The following is a 16,733-nucleotide window of genomic DNA, read 5'->3' as shown; positions in this document are numbered from 1 at the left end:
GAAGGTATTAGCAAAATTCGACCAACTTGGATTATTTTCTTTGCCGTTTGAGGTTGAGGAGAGATCTGATCGAAATATATAACATATCAGGGATGATGCCAGGTTGAGCAGTGACCTTCCCTCTGCTAAGGCTCAACCCAAAGCACCAACTTTAAAGCATTTGCCTCCACACCAACACTGGCAGTATATACTCACATAATAAATTTTATTTACATTGGTAAGAAAGTCGAGGACCGCAGGGGGGCACTGTTCTTCACTAGCAGGGACATGTGCAGTGGAGCTGGCAATGTCAGGCTTGTCCCTGCAGCTCAGTCCTGGTGTCGAAGGAGGAGGCATGGCAATCTCAGGTTTCACCCTGCAGTTCACCCTTGCCTTGAAAGGTGGGGCTGGCAGCCTTAGGGTTATCTTGGCAGCTCAGCTTTGGGGCTTGGAGAGGCAGCACTGGCAATCTCTGAATTATCCTGGCATCATCTGTCGTTCATGGAAAGTTTCTTCCGGACCAACACTTTTGGCCACAAGTCCATCGGGCAGTGGTCAGCACGGAACGTCCTGCAGGCACTGCAGGTAAATTTCTCCATGGATCCTGTGGCGTGGTTCCCAGAGCAGACTGCCCAGCTTGTCTGGCAAAATGCCTCATCACCAGAACTCACCAACAAGTACCATGACCTGGTTTGGCTGGTGGTGAGGGGAGCCCTGCCAGTCAGATCCTTCCTGAATCGCCGGAGCCTCACTACCAGCGCACGCTGCCATCGGGACGGCTGCTATGGAGAGGAGATGGTTTCCCACTTCTTCGCAGAGTGTGGATTTGCAAAGAGAGTCTGGGGAGGCTTGCAAGGGTCCCTGTCACGATTTATTCTGAACAGTTCCGTCACGGAGGACTCTGTGATCTATAGACTGTTCCAAGGGACTCCTTCAGAGACTGATGTCGAGTGCTGATGGAAGGTCATCAACTCGGTGAAAGACGCTCTTTGGTCTGCACGAGCTTTGTTGACCTCCCAGCGGAGCGAGCTGTCCGGTGGGGAATGTTGCCGACTGGCCCACTGCAGACTGCAGGAGTACGTGCTGAGGGACGCACTGATGCTTGGTGTAGCCAATGCCAAGGCTTTGTGGGGGAGGGCCACAGTCTAGGGTCCTTCCGCTGCCGGACATGGGGGGGGCAGGGTGTGGTGGAGAGAGACGCCCCTCCAAATAAGGGAAGGATTCCACGCCAGTGGGCATGAGTGGAAATGGTGGTGGTTAATTTTGTATAATTTTTGTATTGAATATCTGTATTGAATATCTGTATTGAATGTATGTATAGCCTCCGAGAATGTCGGATGGAGTTTTGGAAATAACATGTTTTGTATACTAAAAAAATCCTGGCAGCTCAGGTTTTGCCTCAATCTCTCAATCTAGACTAGAACTTGAACTGCCCAGGCATAGAATGATATTTGCCATGCGCTGGAAGATGAGATTAATGTGGATGGATGGCCTGGATGTGCTGGGCTGAATGGCCTGTTTTAATGCTGTATTACTATTTGACCTTGTAGTAATTACACCTGAAGAAAGTTCTGAAATTAGAAAGGCCTCTAATGTCCAGCTGCACCCACCACTCCCCTGCCTCAGCGCACAAACCTGCTTCGAGCACGTCCAGGTTTCCGTCACCAAAGCCAATGGGTCTCTGATCCGTGGCCCCATGGAGTGTGCTGCTGTGCATGAACTGCCATGCGCAGTGTGCCTCAAAGGGCTTTTGGTCAGTGGAACACCGTCAGAAGCTGTGTTCAGCTGAGCAGGATCCTCTTAGGAACAATGCAGCTCTCCATCTACCGCCCATTTCGGCCTGTAACCCACGACAACCGCACACCTTTGGCCATTTTCACAATTTTTTAGTGAGGGATCCAAAAGCACCAAAAATAGGACAACTGTGTTTTCCCGCATCAGGCTGCGGGGGCTGTCGATTGCGAGCTGGGTCAACACTTCCACAGCCCAGGTAATCTTGTGCAGTGTTCTCCGGAACTCAACAGAGTCCTGACGGGCTGCTGTCAGCAGCATGACCTCAGGATGGTGTCACCCTCAGCACTGGATGCAGGGCAAGCAACTGAGCAGCAGGAGGACCAGCGAGCCAGAAGGTGAGGGATGGAACGGGGTATGGACATGTCTCAGAACATTAGCCCGAGTGACGCTTGCTGTGTGCGTACTAGTGTCTACACACCAACAGGTGGCGCCATCAGCAATGGCAGCCTCGCCAATTGTCTATCTACCTTTTCGTCCTTTTTGTTATTTTTAGTGTGTTTTAAAAGTTTGTGTTAATGTTCTCTGGTTTGTTTTATGTGGGGGGGGGCTGGGGAGGGGGAAACCTTTATTCAATCTCATACCTTGCTGGAGATGCGATTGTTTTCCGGATCGTATCTCCGGTCACTGCGGCCTAACATATTTTTTTCATATTTCAGATACAGCGTGGAAACAGGCCTTTTCGGCCCACCAAGTCCGCGCCGCCCAGCGATCCCTGCACATTAACACCATCCTACACACACTAGGGACAATTTTTACATTTACCCAGTCAATTAACCTACATACCTGTACGTCTTTGGAGTGTGGGAGGAAACCGAAGATCTCGGAGAAACCCACGCAGGTCATGGGGAGAACGTACAAACTCCTTACAGTACAGCACCCGTAGTCAGGATCGAACCAGAGTCTCCGGCGCTGCATTCGATGTAAAGCAGCAACTCTACCGTTGCGCCACCGTGCCGCCCTTCATGGAGCTGGCGGCCTTGCTCGAGACTGACTTTGAGCCCCACCGTGGGACCATGGACATACCATCGGAGTCTGCGATCCCTTGCCTGGGATCGATGGTCCAACTGTTGAACAGATCTCTCATATGCAAAGGATGTAGTCCCGATCTTCAAACCTATCTCAATGCGGCCTTTGCACATTTAACTGTTTTTAACAGCCACTTACGCTGTAGTTGTAACGCTGTAATGGTCTAACATGAAATTCTGCACTCTGCTTATTATTCTTTCTCACTATCTGTTGCACTTGTGTCTGGCTAGAGTATACTCATGTATGATGTGATGTGACATGACTGAATAGCTTACAAAACAAAGCTTTTCACTGTATCTCGGTACACTTGACAATAATAAACCTATACCAAAATTACATTTTGCTGCGGGCATGAATGGATTGCTTCACAGCTGGCTGGTGGGCGTATTTGGAAGCCAACCACTCGGTCTGGCTGGGTGCCAGCTGTAGCTTTGTTGCTCACTTTCTTGTTGGGGAGTTTTAGTTTAGTTTAGTTTAGTTTGTTTTAATAGTTGTAATAACAATGCATGGAGATTAACTGAGTATGAATGGTATGTAATATTACATCGTACCATCATAATCTACTGATAACGTCAGTGACAAAAATCAAAATTACCAATCTGCATTGGAAAAATATCATACTACTAAGCTGCTTGCACTTTTTCTCTGAAGTTATATAAATTACAATTCATTATATTTTATTCCATTTGATTTCGCCCATCATTGTCTTCACTTGTTTGTTCAATGATCTGTAATTAATATTAATAATGATGAAATGAAGGATTTCACAGGGGATTTTCTTCCTGTATAAATACACTGCTCTTTCTAATTTATAATGTAACAAGCTGGAATACTTGCCTCCTGCAGCCAACACATCCCAGACGATATGCATGAGCTAACAATACTTCATCAGGTGGAAAATATTTACTACCTTATTCTTGCAGTAGTTGGAGTCTCTGGTAAGACATTAATCATTTGATATAAGCATCTGTCTCAGAAATAGAAACTTTGACAGAGTCATCTTCTGACAAAGCCATGGACGTGTTCTGATGTTAACTGGTCTTGCTGGTCATAAATAATGCCGACTAAGACATGACAGAGAGTGTCAGACATCTAGACTCATACATGTGTCAGAATGTGGACACTGAGACTGCCGACATGCTGAGAGTGAACACATCCACAGCAGATAAGGCAGCCTCAATGTTCACTAGCTGCAGTTAAACTGGGCTGGAGACATCTGGACACGTAGGTAGGGTGACAGTATCTGCCTCATGTTCCTCAATCACACGTCGAGAGGTGTGTCTGGTGCCGAATCAGAATACAAATATTACAATTGATATGAAGGGTCTCCACCTGAAATGCCTGTTCCTAACCTCCAGAGTTACTGCTTACTGTTTAACCTGCTGAGTTATTCCAGCACTGGGGGAAAGGAACCTGTGCAAGGGAGGCCTTAAGTATACCTAATAATTTATTGCTTTCAAAATATGCAGTCTTGATACCTGTAAGGATTCAGACTGTTGGACAGACAAGCAGTTGGCACCTAAAGAATGTCCAATGTTAAATAGAGGAGAGAATGGATAATGTGATGATCATAGTGTTTTTGATTAATTAGGGTAGAGGTAGCTTCCTTTACAAGCAGGATCAAAGGATCAAAAGTCCCTTGTATTAGAGTGACACAAGGAACTACAGATGCTGAAATCGTGAATCAAGCACAAAGTGCTGGAGTAACTCGGCAGGGAAGGCACCATCTCTAGAGAACATGGATAAGTGTTTCAGGCCAGGGATCTTCAGACCGATTGTAATTGGGGGGGTGGGGGGGAATTGGAAAAGAGGTGGTGGCAGGACAAATGCTGGCAAGTGATAAATGGATACAGGTGAGGGGGGGGGGGGGGGGGGTGATTGGAAGATAGTTGGACACAATTAAGAAATATATTATGTTGTGGTCTGTTACTTTCCTCGTGTTTTTTGTCAAATAGGTTTTGAAGATATTGAAAATGACAGATTAGTCACTTTGATCGTCCTTGGGACTAATAAAGTGGGAAAGCACATGCAGGAGGTTCTATGTAGAGAGCACCAGAAACTGAGGTCAAAAGAAAGAACAATGCCTTTTGTAACCTGATAATAAAAAGATAGATTTTTATCCATAAAATTATTTGGCTTAATCCTGTCAAGATTCAAAAAGAGGGATTTATATTCGCCAAGAACATTGCTGGTTGCAGAACCAAGTCAGGTAAATTAGGTTCAGGTACAGATCATCCAACATCTAATTAATGGGTGCATCAATCTCCATATGATTAAACGCCACCTCTTCCATATTTGTAATCCAAAGTAACCTTGCTTGCTAGGACTGTAATTGGTTTGGGGTTTTTGTAAGTCAATCAATGATAAGAAAATGAGGAGTAGGAACAGGGTTATACCATTATCCTTTAATCGGATCCTGGCAATGCTCAATGAACAGCCTTCCTCCCCAACCCCACTGTCTCATGGTGGATCTATTGAAATCCAAAGATCTATAAATTAGAACAAATATAATCAATAACTGAACATGCACAGGCGTCTGAACTGGAGAATTCCAAGCCTCCTCGTATGTTACAATAAGATAACCTCCTGTTTTACAATCTCTGGATACTATTAGTCTGCCTTTCTTAATGTTTCTTCAAAGGACATCCCTTCAACCCAGGTATAATGAGCCTTATTTGTATCTCTGCTAAAGCAAGTGTACACATCTTCAAGACCAAGGTCACACCTCCATATAGTACTCTTGAATGTGGCCTCACTATATTATTACACTGTTACAGCCAGACTTCCCTCAGTGTGGTTTTCCCATCCCTTGCAATAAAGGGTGATGTGCAACTTGCCTTATTAATTGCTTTCTCAATTTACATGTTAACTTCTTTGCTTCTCTAACAAATGATTGCCAAGTGTCTCTGAACCACAGGATGTAATAGTTCCTCCACACTTAAAAATAATGTAGATTGTGAACATCTGAGGCACAAGCAGTAATCCCCGTTAGCAACAGCTTTTAACCTGAAAATAACAATATGTCCAGCCTCTCTATTTTTATTATATTGTTCATGTTGTTCTATAACAATACGGACATCATTTCCCTGCCCTATGAGCCCTATTTAGTGCAGCAATGTTTTGTATGGGACTTCAATTATACATTTTGTAACTCTGACATACAGCATCTACTGATCCTTCCTTACCTATTTCATTGGTTACATCCTCAACAATGAATCCCCTTCCATAAAGGCTTTGCATAGCCATAATGTAAAGATTGTATTTGTTTTAATGGCACTACCATATCCCAATTATAATTTCTCCCTCTCACTTGCAAGGGATCCATGGAACTTTGCAACTCTTCTTTGTTCAATCTTATATCAGTTCTTAAACACTTCTTATCTTGTTAATTTACTCTCCACTAACAGATTCTTCCCTGAGACTTGTAATCCTCTTCACAAGTTTTGCCAATCAACTGTCCTGAAATACTTTAGTCAGCAATGTATAATTTTAAGTGAATTTTTATTTTGTCAGTTAAATTGATATTCATTAAGAATTATGTAAAATGTTTGCCATTACATATCCATCATTATTTGCTTTAATCCAGTTTATCAATTTACCTGAACAATCTTGCCGCTCTGTTCTAATAGACTTTCTTTGTTTAATACTCTAGTTTTGTATTTAATTTAATTATGCCACTCTTAAACTCATTCGTTTAGTACCTGTTATGTTTCTGCTTCTCACCCTGTTCCCTGACTGTAACAATACTTACTAACCCTGTCATATTACACAGGATCATTTCAAAAATAGATTGTTCCCTGCTTGCCTCCAAAAATTTGTTTAAGAGAATTAAATTGAATACATTTTACAAATAAAACTACTTGTTTTTTTTAATGAACATCAGACTTCTGATCATTGCATTATTTCAGATTTCTTTCAATCATACATTCACCAAATTATAAATGTAATTTCAGTGGGGCTTTGAACTATTCTCTCTGATACCTCGTATCTTTTTTAGAATAATATCACATTCCATATCACTTAAGGTATGGAATAAGGTCGTTACCCAAAATCATCTGAGGGATGCTGTGAAGGTTTTGAGATGGTGCACGTTTGATCCAGATTTTGTACCAAAAAGACAGGACGCTAGTTTTAAAAGATGGAGTTCTCAAGGTTTGACATCATATTGCACATTTTTACATAAGGGGTCTATGAACAGCTTTGAGAATCTGAAGAGGCAATTTGGTTTGAATAATGATGATTTCTATAGATACCTTCAAATTCGCCATTATATAGATCAAATACAAAAGGAATGTGCAGAAGTAAAATGGGATAATATTTTGTTAAATGTATTTATTGATGCTTACCATGGAGGCTCAAAACAGAAAACCATCTCAAAATTATACAAGGGTTTACGGCAGAGAAAAGGCAACTCACTGTATGTAAAACAGAAATGGGAAAGGGAAGGTAATCTGGTTCTAAAGGAAGAAACCTGGGAGAGCTTATGTGAGATACAATGGAAAACTTCAAGTTCAAATGTTTGGCGGGTGTTTTGCTGGAAAACCCTTATTAGGTTTTTTATTACACCAGTTCAAAAAAGGCATTACACAAATTCTTCTTCATGCTGGCGACAATGTGGGTGCCTTGAGGCAAACCATTTTCACATATTTTGGTCTTGTGTATCAGTGATCCCATTTTGGCAGGAGATTCATAAAGTTTTACAAAAAGTTTTTTATATGGATATTCCATTTAAATTTGAGCTTTTATATTTTGGTGCTTTACCAGTACAAAATGCTTCTATTAAAGATAAGTATCTTTTCCAGATCTTAAGTGCTGCCAGCAGGAAAGCTATTACTAGGAAGTGGTTGAAACCTGGAAAACCTAATGTGGATGACTGGATTAACATTGTATATGATATTTTTATAATGGAAAGGATAACTTTTGCTTTAAGATTGCAACAGGGAATATTTTTGAAAAGGTGGGAAAAATGGATGTTGTACATCATGCCCGTACGGCCATCATTCGTTTAAAGCGGATCTTTGTATCCTACTTCCGTGTCCTATCTAATTTTCCTTGATTTCATACCGCTCCAGAAGTAGTGATGAAATATTATAGAGGTATACCCCAAATGTTGGTTTTAGTTGTTTTTGTTTTTGTTTTTGTGTGTAGTTAAGTTTTGGATATAATAATAATAATAATAATATATTTATTTTATATAGCGCCTTAACACATGCACAAAGCGCTTTACAAAATACAATTAACATAGAAACAAACAGGCAAACAGACAAACTATCCTGACGGAAAAGCGGCGAATAATCAACGCCAGCGTCCTCTCACGTCAGGGTCCGGCAGTAGACATTAAAGAACACAAGACACACAGATACAATTTTTTACACAAAACAGCCATCACAGTGATTGCTCTAGGCATACCCTCACTGTGATGGAAGGCAAAGTCTTATCTCCTCCTCGTTCTTCTCCCGTGGCGCCACGAGGCGATCGAGGCTCCCAACCCCTTGAAGCCCCCACCGGGCGATGGAAAGTCCCAGGGTCGAGCCGAGCAGGCCGATGAAAGTTCTGAGCCCCCACCGGGCGATGGAAAATGCCGCGGCCGAGCCACGCAGGGCGATGAGAGTCCTGAGCCCCCACCGGGCGATGTAAAGTGCTGCGGCCGAGCCACGCAGGGTGATGAAGGGCCTGCGGGCGGGTTGATCGTGCCTCGTGCTTCGGGGCGGTCGAAGCTGCTGCGGCTGGAGCTCCCAAAAGCCGGTCGCCAGCCAGGGACCTGCGAACTCCAGATGTTGCGGTCTGCAGGGCCCACGGCCGAAGCCTCCGAGATGGTAAGTCCAGGCCCTGCGACCGGAGTCTTCGAGGTCGATCCCAGCTGGAGGCCGCCGACTCCACGATGTTAGGCCGTAGCGCGAACGGAGATACGACACGGTAAAGGTCGCATCTCCGTTGAGGAGGAGATTTAAAAAAAGGTTTCCCCCAACCCCCCCACCACCCCCCTACATACACAGAATTAACAATAAAACAAAACGTACATTTAACATCAACATTGACTAAAAAACACAACAAAAAAAACGGAGAGACTGCCGGTGAGCCGCAGCTGCAGAACACAGCCACGCCCCTTGATCAAATGTCCAGTAAGTCATTACCCATCCTTGTAGTGCTTCCAATACATGTGGTATGCTTTATTTTGGGATATGCAGTATTTGTTAACTAAGGAGGGTTTAAGGTGAATGAGAATGTGTATCATTGCGGAATGTATGGAACTGGAAAATCATAATAAAAATAGAATTATTTTTAAAAAAGAATAATATCACAATGTGAGACTCCTACATCATGGATGGCACAGTGGCGCACCTGGTGGAACTGTTGCCTCACAGCACCGGGGTCCCGGCTTTGATCATAACCTCAGGTGCTGCCTGCGCAGAATTTGCATGTTCTCCCTGTGACTGCGTTGGTTTCCTCCAGGTGCATCGCTTTCTTCCCACATCCCAAAGGCTTGGCGATTTGTAGGTTAATTGACCTCTGTAAATTGTCCCTTGCGTATTGGAAGTGGATGCGAATGTGGGATAACAGAGCTTGTGCGAACAAGTGGTCAATGATCGGCATGGACTCAGTGGACCTTTCCATGCTCTATCTCTAAACTGAGTTATGCTTGGGTTCCCAAACCATGTTTCCTGTCTTTCCCTCAGGGATGTCCATTTGTATATTTCTTCCTCTCGAAGATGTTTTCTGAAAATACTTTCCCCCATTTCTAACTATTGTAGTCAACTTGATGGCCATTGTGATCCTGTCGAGAGGAAAGTGCGGACTCTCCAGGTGCATCACTCTCTACCTGGTGGCCATGGCAACGGCGGATCTGATGGTGATTTTCACCGATGTGATACTGTACACGATCATTCCGTTTCATTTCCCGGGAACATACCTGGACACCACTCCTGCAAAGTCCCTCCTGCTCGTCCTGCTCTTTGCAGCAACCGATGTCTCTGTCTGGTTCACCGTCACTTTCACCTTCGACCGATTTGTTGCCATCTGTTGTCAGAGGCTGAGAACCAAATATTGTACCACAGAAACTGCCACAGTGGTTCTAATAGCAGTGAGCGTGATGCTCAGTCTGAAGAACATCCCTCTGTACTTTATATATGAGCCTGAGTATATTGTTGATGATGTACCCTGGGGGAGCACCATATCACTGAGTTTTTACACTAAAACTGCATGGGTAGCTTTTGACTTGTTCTGCATTACTTTAACTCCTTGCTTCGCATTCCTTCTGATTCTGCCGCTCAACGCTCTGACTGTCAGATTCATTCTGGTGTCGGGTAAAATCCGCAGGAGGCTCCAGAAAAGCGGTAATTGTGAGGATCGCAACGACCCAGAGATGGAGAAGCGAAGGAAACCCATCATCTTGCTCTTCACCATATCAGGCAGCTTTATAGTTTTGTGGATGACAAGAGTGCTGCATGCCCTTTATTACCGAATCACCAACAAACATGATCTCACGGGCCCGGGCTACATCGCTGAACAAACTGGCTACATGCTGCAGCTTCTGAGCTCCTGCACCAACACCTGTATTTACGTGGTGACCCAGACTAAGTTCAGAGAGGAGCTAAGGGACGCCCTGATGTACCCATTCACTGCAGTTGTTGCATGGTTTCAGTGAAGCCACCTTCATATCCATCTTCCCAGTGCCCTCCTCTCAGCCATTCTACTCCCTCTCTCTCTGAATCTGTGAGTGGATTGGGTATGCAAGTAGTTCCCCATGTGTAACTTGACTGGGTGCATCATGGCCTGGTATGGTAATTCCATCTTACAGGAATACAGGAAGCTGCAGAGAGTGTGGACTTAGCCTGGTCAATCACGGTACAGCCGTCCCCACCATCCTAAGCGTCTACGTGATCTACGTCTCTACAAGATGGCGGCGCCTACCATCAAAGATCCCCACCATCCCGGCCACGCTCTCTCCTTGAGGCTTCCATCGGGCAGGAGGTATAAAATCCCTCACCACCATGTTCAGGAACTGCTACTTTCCTACAGCCATCGAGTCCTTGAACCAAGTTGCACTGTGAGGCCAGGGGACCAAATATCCTCACAATAAGTTTCAACTCTGGTACCCCAGAAGGATGTGTTCACAGCCCCTAACTATACTTCCTATATACTCATGAGTGTGGGTCCAATTTCTGCAAATGACAGCGCTGTGGTGGGCCAGAACTCGAACAATGACGAGAGAGACAGGAAGGTGAAAGAGAACGTAGTTACATCCAGAGAAGTCAACAACCTCTCCCTCAATATCAGAAATATGAAGGAGCTAGTTGTTGTCTGTAGGAAGCGAGGTGTATACACCCCAGTCAGCATCAAAGTTTCTGAATTGGAAATGGTCAAGAGCTTCAAGTTCCTTGGCGTATATATCACCAACAATCTGTTTTGCACCAAGCACATTGAAGCTAGTCTTTCACTTCCTTGAGAGACTGTGGAAATTCGGCATCTCTCCAACAACTCTCATCAAGTTATACAGATGCACCATAGATAGCATACTATCCCGTTGCATCACAGCTTGGTTGGAAACAGCTCTTCGTAAGACCACAAACAAAATTGTAGATGTAATGCGGTCCATCACATGACCATGGGATTGATTTCTATTTGGTTTTGTACCAATGTCTTGTTTCATGCACAGTCTTTTTCTTTCCACAGCCTCGAGGAATTTATTTAATTGTAAGATTCTGTGTGTTATTTGAGTCCATGTGCCCATGATGCTGCAGCAAGCAAGATTTTCAATGCATCTGTACCTTACTATACTGTGCAAAATAAAATAAACTCAACTCAACTTGACTTGACTTAGTGGGATAATGCTGAAGTCACTGGCTCCTGTTGCAAGGGAACAGGTTCAAGGATCTGACTGATAGAACAGAAAAAGGCTCACACTCCAGTTACAGTATAAATCAAGTTTATTGGCAATAGAGAGTAAACTTCCACTTCTCTAGGTATGTGTGAGGCCCTTTCTACAGCAGCACAATTCTTTCTCTCTATTCACCCTTCCAAGGAGTCGGTCGCAACCCAGTCTGTCAGGGAGGCCTTCCATTTAACATCATTTATTGGCAATAGGGAGTAAACATCTACTTATCTCGGTATGTGCAGGATCCTGTCTACAGCAGCACACCTCCCTCTCCCTGTGCCCTGTCCGAGGCACCGGTCGCGATCCCAGCCCTTCGATGACTTTTTGGAGAACAATGGAGCATGCTGCAGATGCCTGCTTTATACCAAGTGAAGCAAAAGGCCCCCATAGCACTACTTCTAGTCAATAGGATTCCAAAATGCGCCATTAAGTCCCCCAATAGAGTCATAGAGTCATAGAGTGATACAGCGTGGAAACAGGCCCTTTGGCCCAACTTCCCCACGCAGGCCAACATGACCCAGCTACACTAATCCCACTTGCCTGCATTTGGTCCATATCCCTCCAAACCTGTCCTATCCATGTACCTGTCTAACTGTTTCTTAAACGTTGGGATAGTCCCAGCCTCAACTACCTCATCTGGCAGCTTGTTCCTTACACCCACCACCCTTTGTGTGAAAAAGTTACCCCTCAGATTCCTGTTAAATCTTTTCCCCTTCACTGTAAACCTATGTCCTCTGGTCCTCGATTCACCTACTCTGGGCAAGAGACTGTGCATCTACCCGATCTATTATCTGTCGATAGCAGGGGCCCACAGCATTTCCCACCATCTCTTGTTAGCAAGCAAAGCCCTATTAACTTTTTGTTAACTACAGACTATTCGCACGCCAGGCTCTCTCATTACAACTCCCTGTTCAGAGAAAGTGTTCTGCTGTATTGAGTGGCACCACCAGTGTGTTGAATGGAGTAGATTCAGAGCAGGCCCAACAGCTATTGATGGGACACTGTGGGCCCCCAGCTGTTGTGGTACAATACCTCCTCCCACATCACCTTCAGTTTCAGCCATGGATAAATGGGTCACCTGCAGGATCAGAGCCAGGAGCAGCACCAGCTGCACCAAAACATGAAGACAAACAACACAAAAAGGTGGAGAAATTCAGTGGGACAGGCAGCATCTCTGGAGGGAAGGAAAGTGAGATGCTGCCTGTCCCGCTGAGTTACTCCAGATTTTTGTGTCTACCTTCGGTTTAAACCAGCATCTGCAGTTCCTTCATACACAAGACAAACAACACTGCAGATGCTGGAATCTAGAATTTTTTAAAAAAGCTGGAAGACCTCAGCAGGTCAAGCAGCACGTGTGGAGAGAAATGCTTTAAAGTTGGTGCTTTGGGTTGAGCCTTAGCAGAGGGAAGGTTGCCAGTATTTAGTAGTATAAGACAGGGTGGGAAAGAGGGAGGAAGGTGATAGATAGAGCCCATCATTTACTCCCCCCCCCCCCTCACATTGCAATATACTGACTCTCTGTCCAATCCCTCTCAATCGATGCATGGTTTTGACCCAAAATGTCAACACTTTCTTTTTGCTTCCACAGGTGCTGAGTTCATCCTGCCTTCTGTTTTTCATACCAAAGCTTGATTCTACCAACCTAGTGAAGCTGCATCACAGGACAGAACGTTCAGCAAACAGTGGGAGCACCGTGTAAAGACACCACCAATTTATCAGGGCAGAGTTCTGATGTCCTGAGAGTAGTGGTGAGCTGCTGAGATGGGGAATGAGTCTGTGTATATCCCCATGTTCAGTGGTGGCAGGGCCCAGAACTACCTCCGCCCATTTGACTTCCCCCCCATCTTTATGACGCTGCTTTTTAGCCAATTCAATTCACCCCACAGGAGAGCAAAAGGTAGCTGAGCGCACTGGATGTCAAAGTTTATGCATCGCCACCGCACCATCCCAGCTGCAAGTCCGAGCTGCTCCAGAAATCCTGGCACCTCTTTCAGGATAGTCACCATCGGCTAGAAGCCCATGAAGAGGGGAATTGCCTAAATCTGTTAGGCCTTCAAAAGGCCCTATAAATCCATTTAAGCCAACAACTGCACCAGCAGCTTACTCCCCATCCTCCGCTAAGTGATTGAAGCTGTCTTCACTTCTGCTGACAGCAATAATCTCCAAACCTGCGCCTTGCTTGGGCTGCTGTGAGAACAAATGCCTCCCGCCCTCCTTAACCCTTTGTTGAAGAGATGAATGCAGAGGTGAGCTGTGGGCACCGAGAGCATGGGCTGGAGTGTATCATGGGACCACAACAGGAAGGGGCCATTAAAGGAAGCTGTTTCAAAAATGGGTGGAGCCGAGATCAGTAAGGAAGGCTATTAAAAGATGCCACTGGATAGAGTTTAATCTGAGCAAGAGTAAGGTGTCGCAGTTTGGGGGGTCTTTGTGCCACCCCCAAACTGAGGGCAGCACAATGATGCAGCAGTAGACTGGTGCCTTACTGCACTAGAGATGCGGGTTCGATCCTGACTACGGTGCTGTCTGTAAGGAAGTTTGTATGTTCTCCCCGTGACCCTGTGGGTTTCCCCAGGTGCTCTGGTTTTCTTCCACACTCCAAGGACGCACAGGTTTGTAGGTTAACCTGGCTTTGGTAAAAATATTAATTTGTCCCTGTGTAGGGTAGTGCTAGGGTGATTGCTGGTCGGGGTGGAATCGGTTGGCAGAAGGGTTTGTTTCCTCACTGTGTCTCTAAAATCAAAAGTCTAAAGTCCAAATGTAAGAAAGTATACAGTTAATGGTAGGACCCTTAACAAAACTGATGTGCAGAGAGTTCTTGGGATCGAAGTCCATAGCTCCCTGAAAGTAGCAACACTAGTAGATAAAGTCATAGAGAAGGCATATGGCATGATTGCCTTCATCAGTCAGGGCATTGACTACAAGAGTCAGGAGGTCGTGTGACAATGAAACTTTAGATAGGCTGTATTTGGAGTATAGTGTGCACCCCAGTCAGAAAGGATGTGGAGGTTTTGAGGAAACTGCAGAAGAGGCTTAACTGGATGCTGCCAAGATTAGAAGGTATTAGCAAAATTCGACCAATTTGGATTATTTTCTCTGCCGTTTGAGGTTGAGGAGAGATCTGATCGAAATATATAACATATCGGGGATGATGCCAGGTTGAGCAGTGACCACACCAACACTGGCAGTATATACTCACATAATAAATTTTATGTACATTGGTAAGAAAGTCGAGGACCGCAGGGGGGCACTGTTCTTCACTAGCAGGGACATGTGCAGTGGAGCTGGCAATCTCAAGCTTGTCCCAGCAGCTCAGTCCTGGTGTCGAAGGAGGAGGCATGGCAATCTCAGGTTTCACCCTGCAGTTCACCCTTGCCTTGAAAGGTGGGGCTGGCAGCCTTAGGGGTATCTTGGCAGTTCAGGTTTGGGGCTTGGAGAGGCAGCACTGGCAGTCTCTGAATTATCCTGGCATCATCTGTCATTCATGGAAAGGTTCTTCCGGACCAACACTTTTGACCACAAGTCCATCGGGCAGTGGTCAGCACGGAACGTCCTGCAGGCACTGCAGGTAAATTTCTCCATGGATCCTGTGGCGTGGTTCCCAGAGCAGACTGCCCAGCTTGTCTGGCAAAATGCCTCATCACCAGAACTCACCAACAAGTACCATGACCTGGTTTGGCTGGCGGTGAGGGGAGCCCTGCCAGTCAGATCCTTCCTGAATCGCCGGAGCCTCACTACCAGCGCACGCTGCCATCGGGACGGCTGCTATGGAGAGGAGATGGTTTCCCACTTCTTCGCAGAGTGTGGATTTGCAAAGAGAGTCTGGGGAGGCTTGCAAGGGTCCCTGTCACGATTTATTCTGAACAGCTCCGTCACGGAGGACTCTGTGATCTATAGACTGTTCCAAGGGACTCCTTCAGAGACTGATGTCGAGTGCTGATGGAAGGTCATCAACTCGGTGAAAGACGCTCTTTGGTCTGCACGAGCTTTGTTGACCTCCCAGCGGAGCGAGCTGTCCGGTGGGGAATGTTGCCGACTGGCCCACTGCAGACTGCAGGAGTACGTGCTGAGGGACGCACTGATGCTTGGTGTAGCCAATGCCAAGGCTTTGTGGGGGAGGGCCACAGTCTAGGGTCCTTCCGCTGCCGGACATGGGGGGGGCAGGGTGTGGTGGAGAGAGACGCCCCTCCAAATAAGGGAAGGATTCCACGCCAGTGGGCCACATGAGTGGAAATGGTGGTGGTTAATTTTGTATAATTTTTGTATTGAATATCTGTATTGAATATCTGTATTGAATGTATGTATAGCCTCCGAGAATGTCGGATGGAGTTTTGGAAATAACATGTTTTGTATACTAAAAAAATCCTGGCAGCTCAGGTTTTGCCTCAATCTCTCAATCTAGACTAGAACTTGAACTGCCCAGGCATAGAATGATATTTGCCATGCGCTGGAAGATGAGATTAATGTGGATGGATGGCCTGGATGTGCTGGGCTGAATGGCCTGTTTTAATGCTGTATTACTATTTGACCTTGTAGTAATTACACCTGAAGAAAGTTCTGAAATTAGAAAGGCCTCTAATGTCCAGCTGCACCCACCACTCCCCTGCCTCAGCGCACAAACCTGCTTCGAGCACGTCCAGGTTTCCGTCACCAAAGCCAATGGGTCTCTGATCCGTGGCCCCATGGAGTGTGCTGCTGTGCATGAACTGCCATGCGCAGTGTGCCTCAAAGGGCTTTTGGTCAGTGGAACACCATCAGAAGCTGTGTTCAGCTGAGCAGGATCCTCTTAGGAACAATGCAGCTCTCCATCTACCGCCCATTTCGGCCTGTAACCCACGACAACCGCACACCTTTGGCCATTTTCACAATTTTTTAGTGAGGGATCCAAAAGCACCAAAAATAGGACAACTGTGTTTTCCCGCATCAGGCTGCGGGGGCTGTCGATTGCGAGCTGGAACAACACTTCCACAGCCCAGGTAATCTTGTGCAGTGTTCTCCGGAACTCAACAGAGTCCTGACGGGCTGCTGTCAGCAGCATGACCTCAGGATGGTGTCACCC

General features: G+C 45.6%; 1 protein-coding gene across 1 annotated transcript; it reads left to right on the top strand.

Annotated features, from left to right (window-relative positions):
* Positions 1 to 3,664: 3,664 nt before the first annotated feature.
* Positions 3,665 to 10,444, top strand: LOC144597586 (putative G-protein coupled receptor 139). Its single transcript, XM_078407081.1, has 2 exons — positions 3,665 to 3,737; positions 9,552 to 10,444. Exons 1-2 carry the CDS (start codon positions 3,665 to 3,667, stop codon positions 10,442 to 10,444), a joined length of 966 nt encoding a protein of 321 aa, XP_078263207.1.
* Positions 10,445 to 16,733: the final 6,289 nt, after the last annotated feature.

This window comes from Rhinoraja longicauda, chromosome 10 (assembly GCF_053455715.1).
Source record: "Rhinoraja longicauda isolate Sanriku21f chromosome 10, sRhiLon1.1, whole genome shotgun sequence".
Taxonomy (NCBI): Eukaryota; Metazoa; Chordata; class Chondrichthyes; order Rajiformes; family Arhynchobatidae; genus Rhinoraja; species Rhinoraja longicauda.
The sequence above is the reverse complement of the archived record's forward strand: the minus strand, read 5'-3'. Positions and strand labels throughout refer to the sequence as shown.

Excerpts from the sequence above, each read along its gene's own strand:
- LOC144597586 (XM_078407081.1), top strand. The coding sequence starts at position 3,665 with ATGCATGAGCTAACAATACTTCATCAGGTGGAAAATATTTACTACCTT. Across the intron at positions 3,738-9,551 it reads TGCAGTAGTTGGAGTCTCTG|TCAACTTGATGGCCATTGTG; the intron begins GTAAGACATTAA and ends TAACTATTGTAG.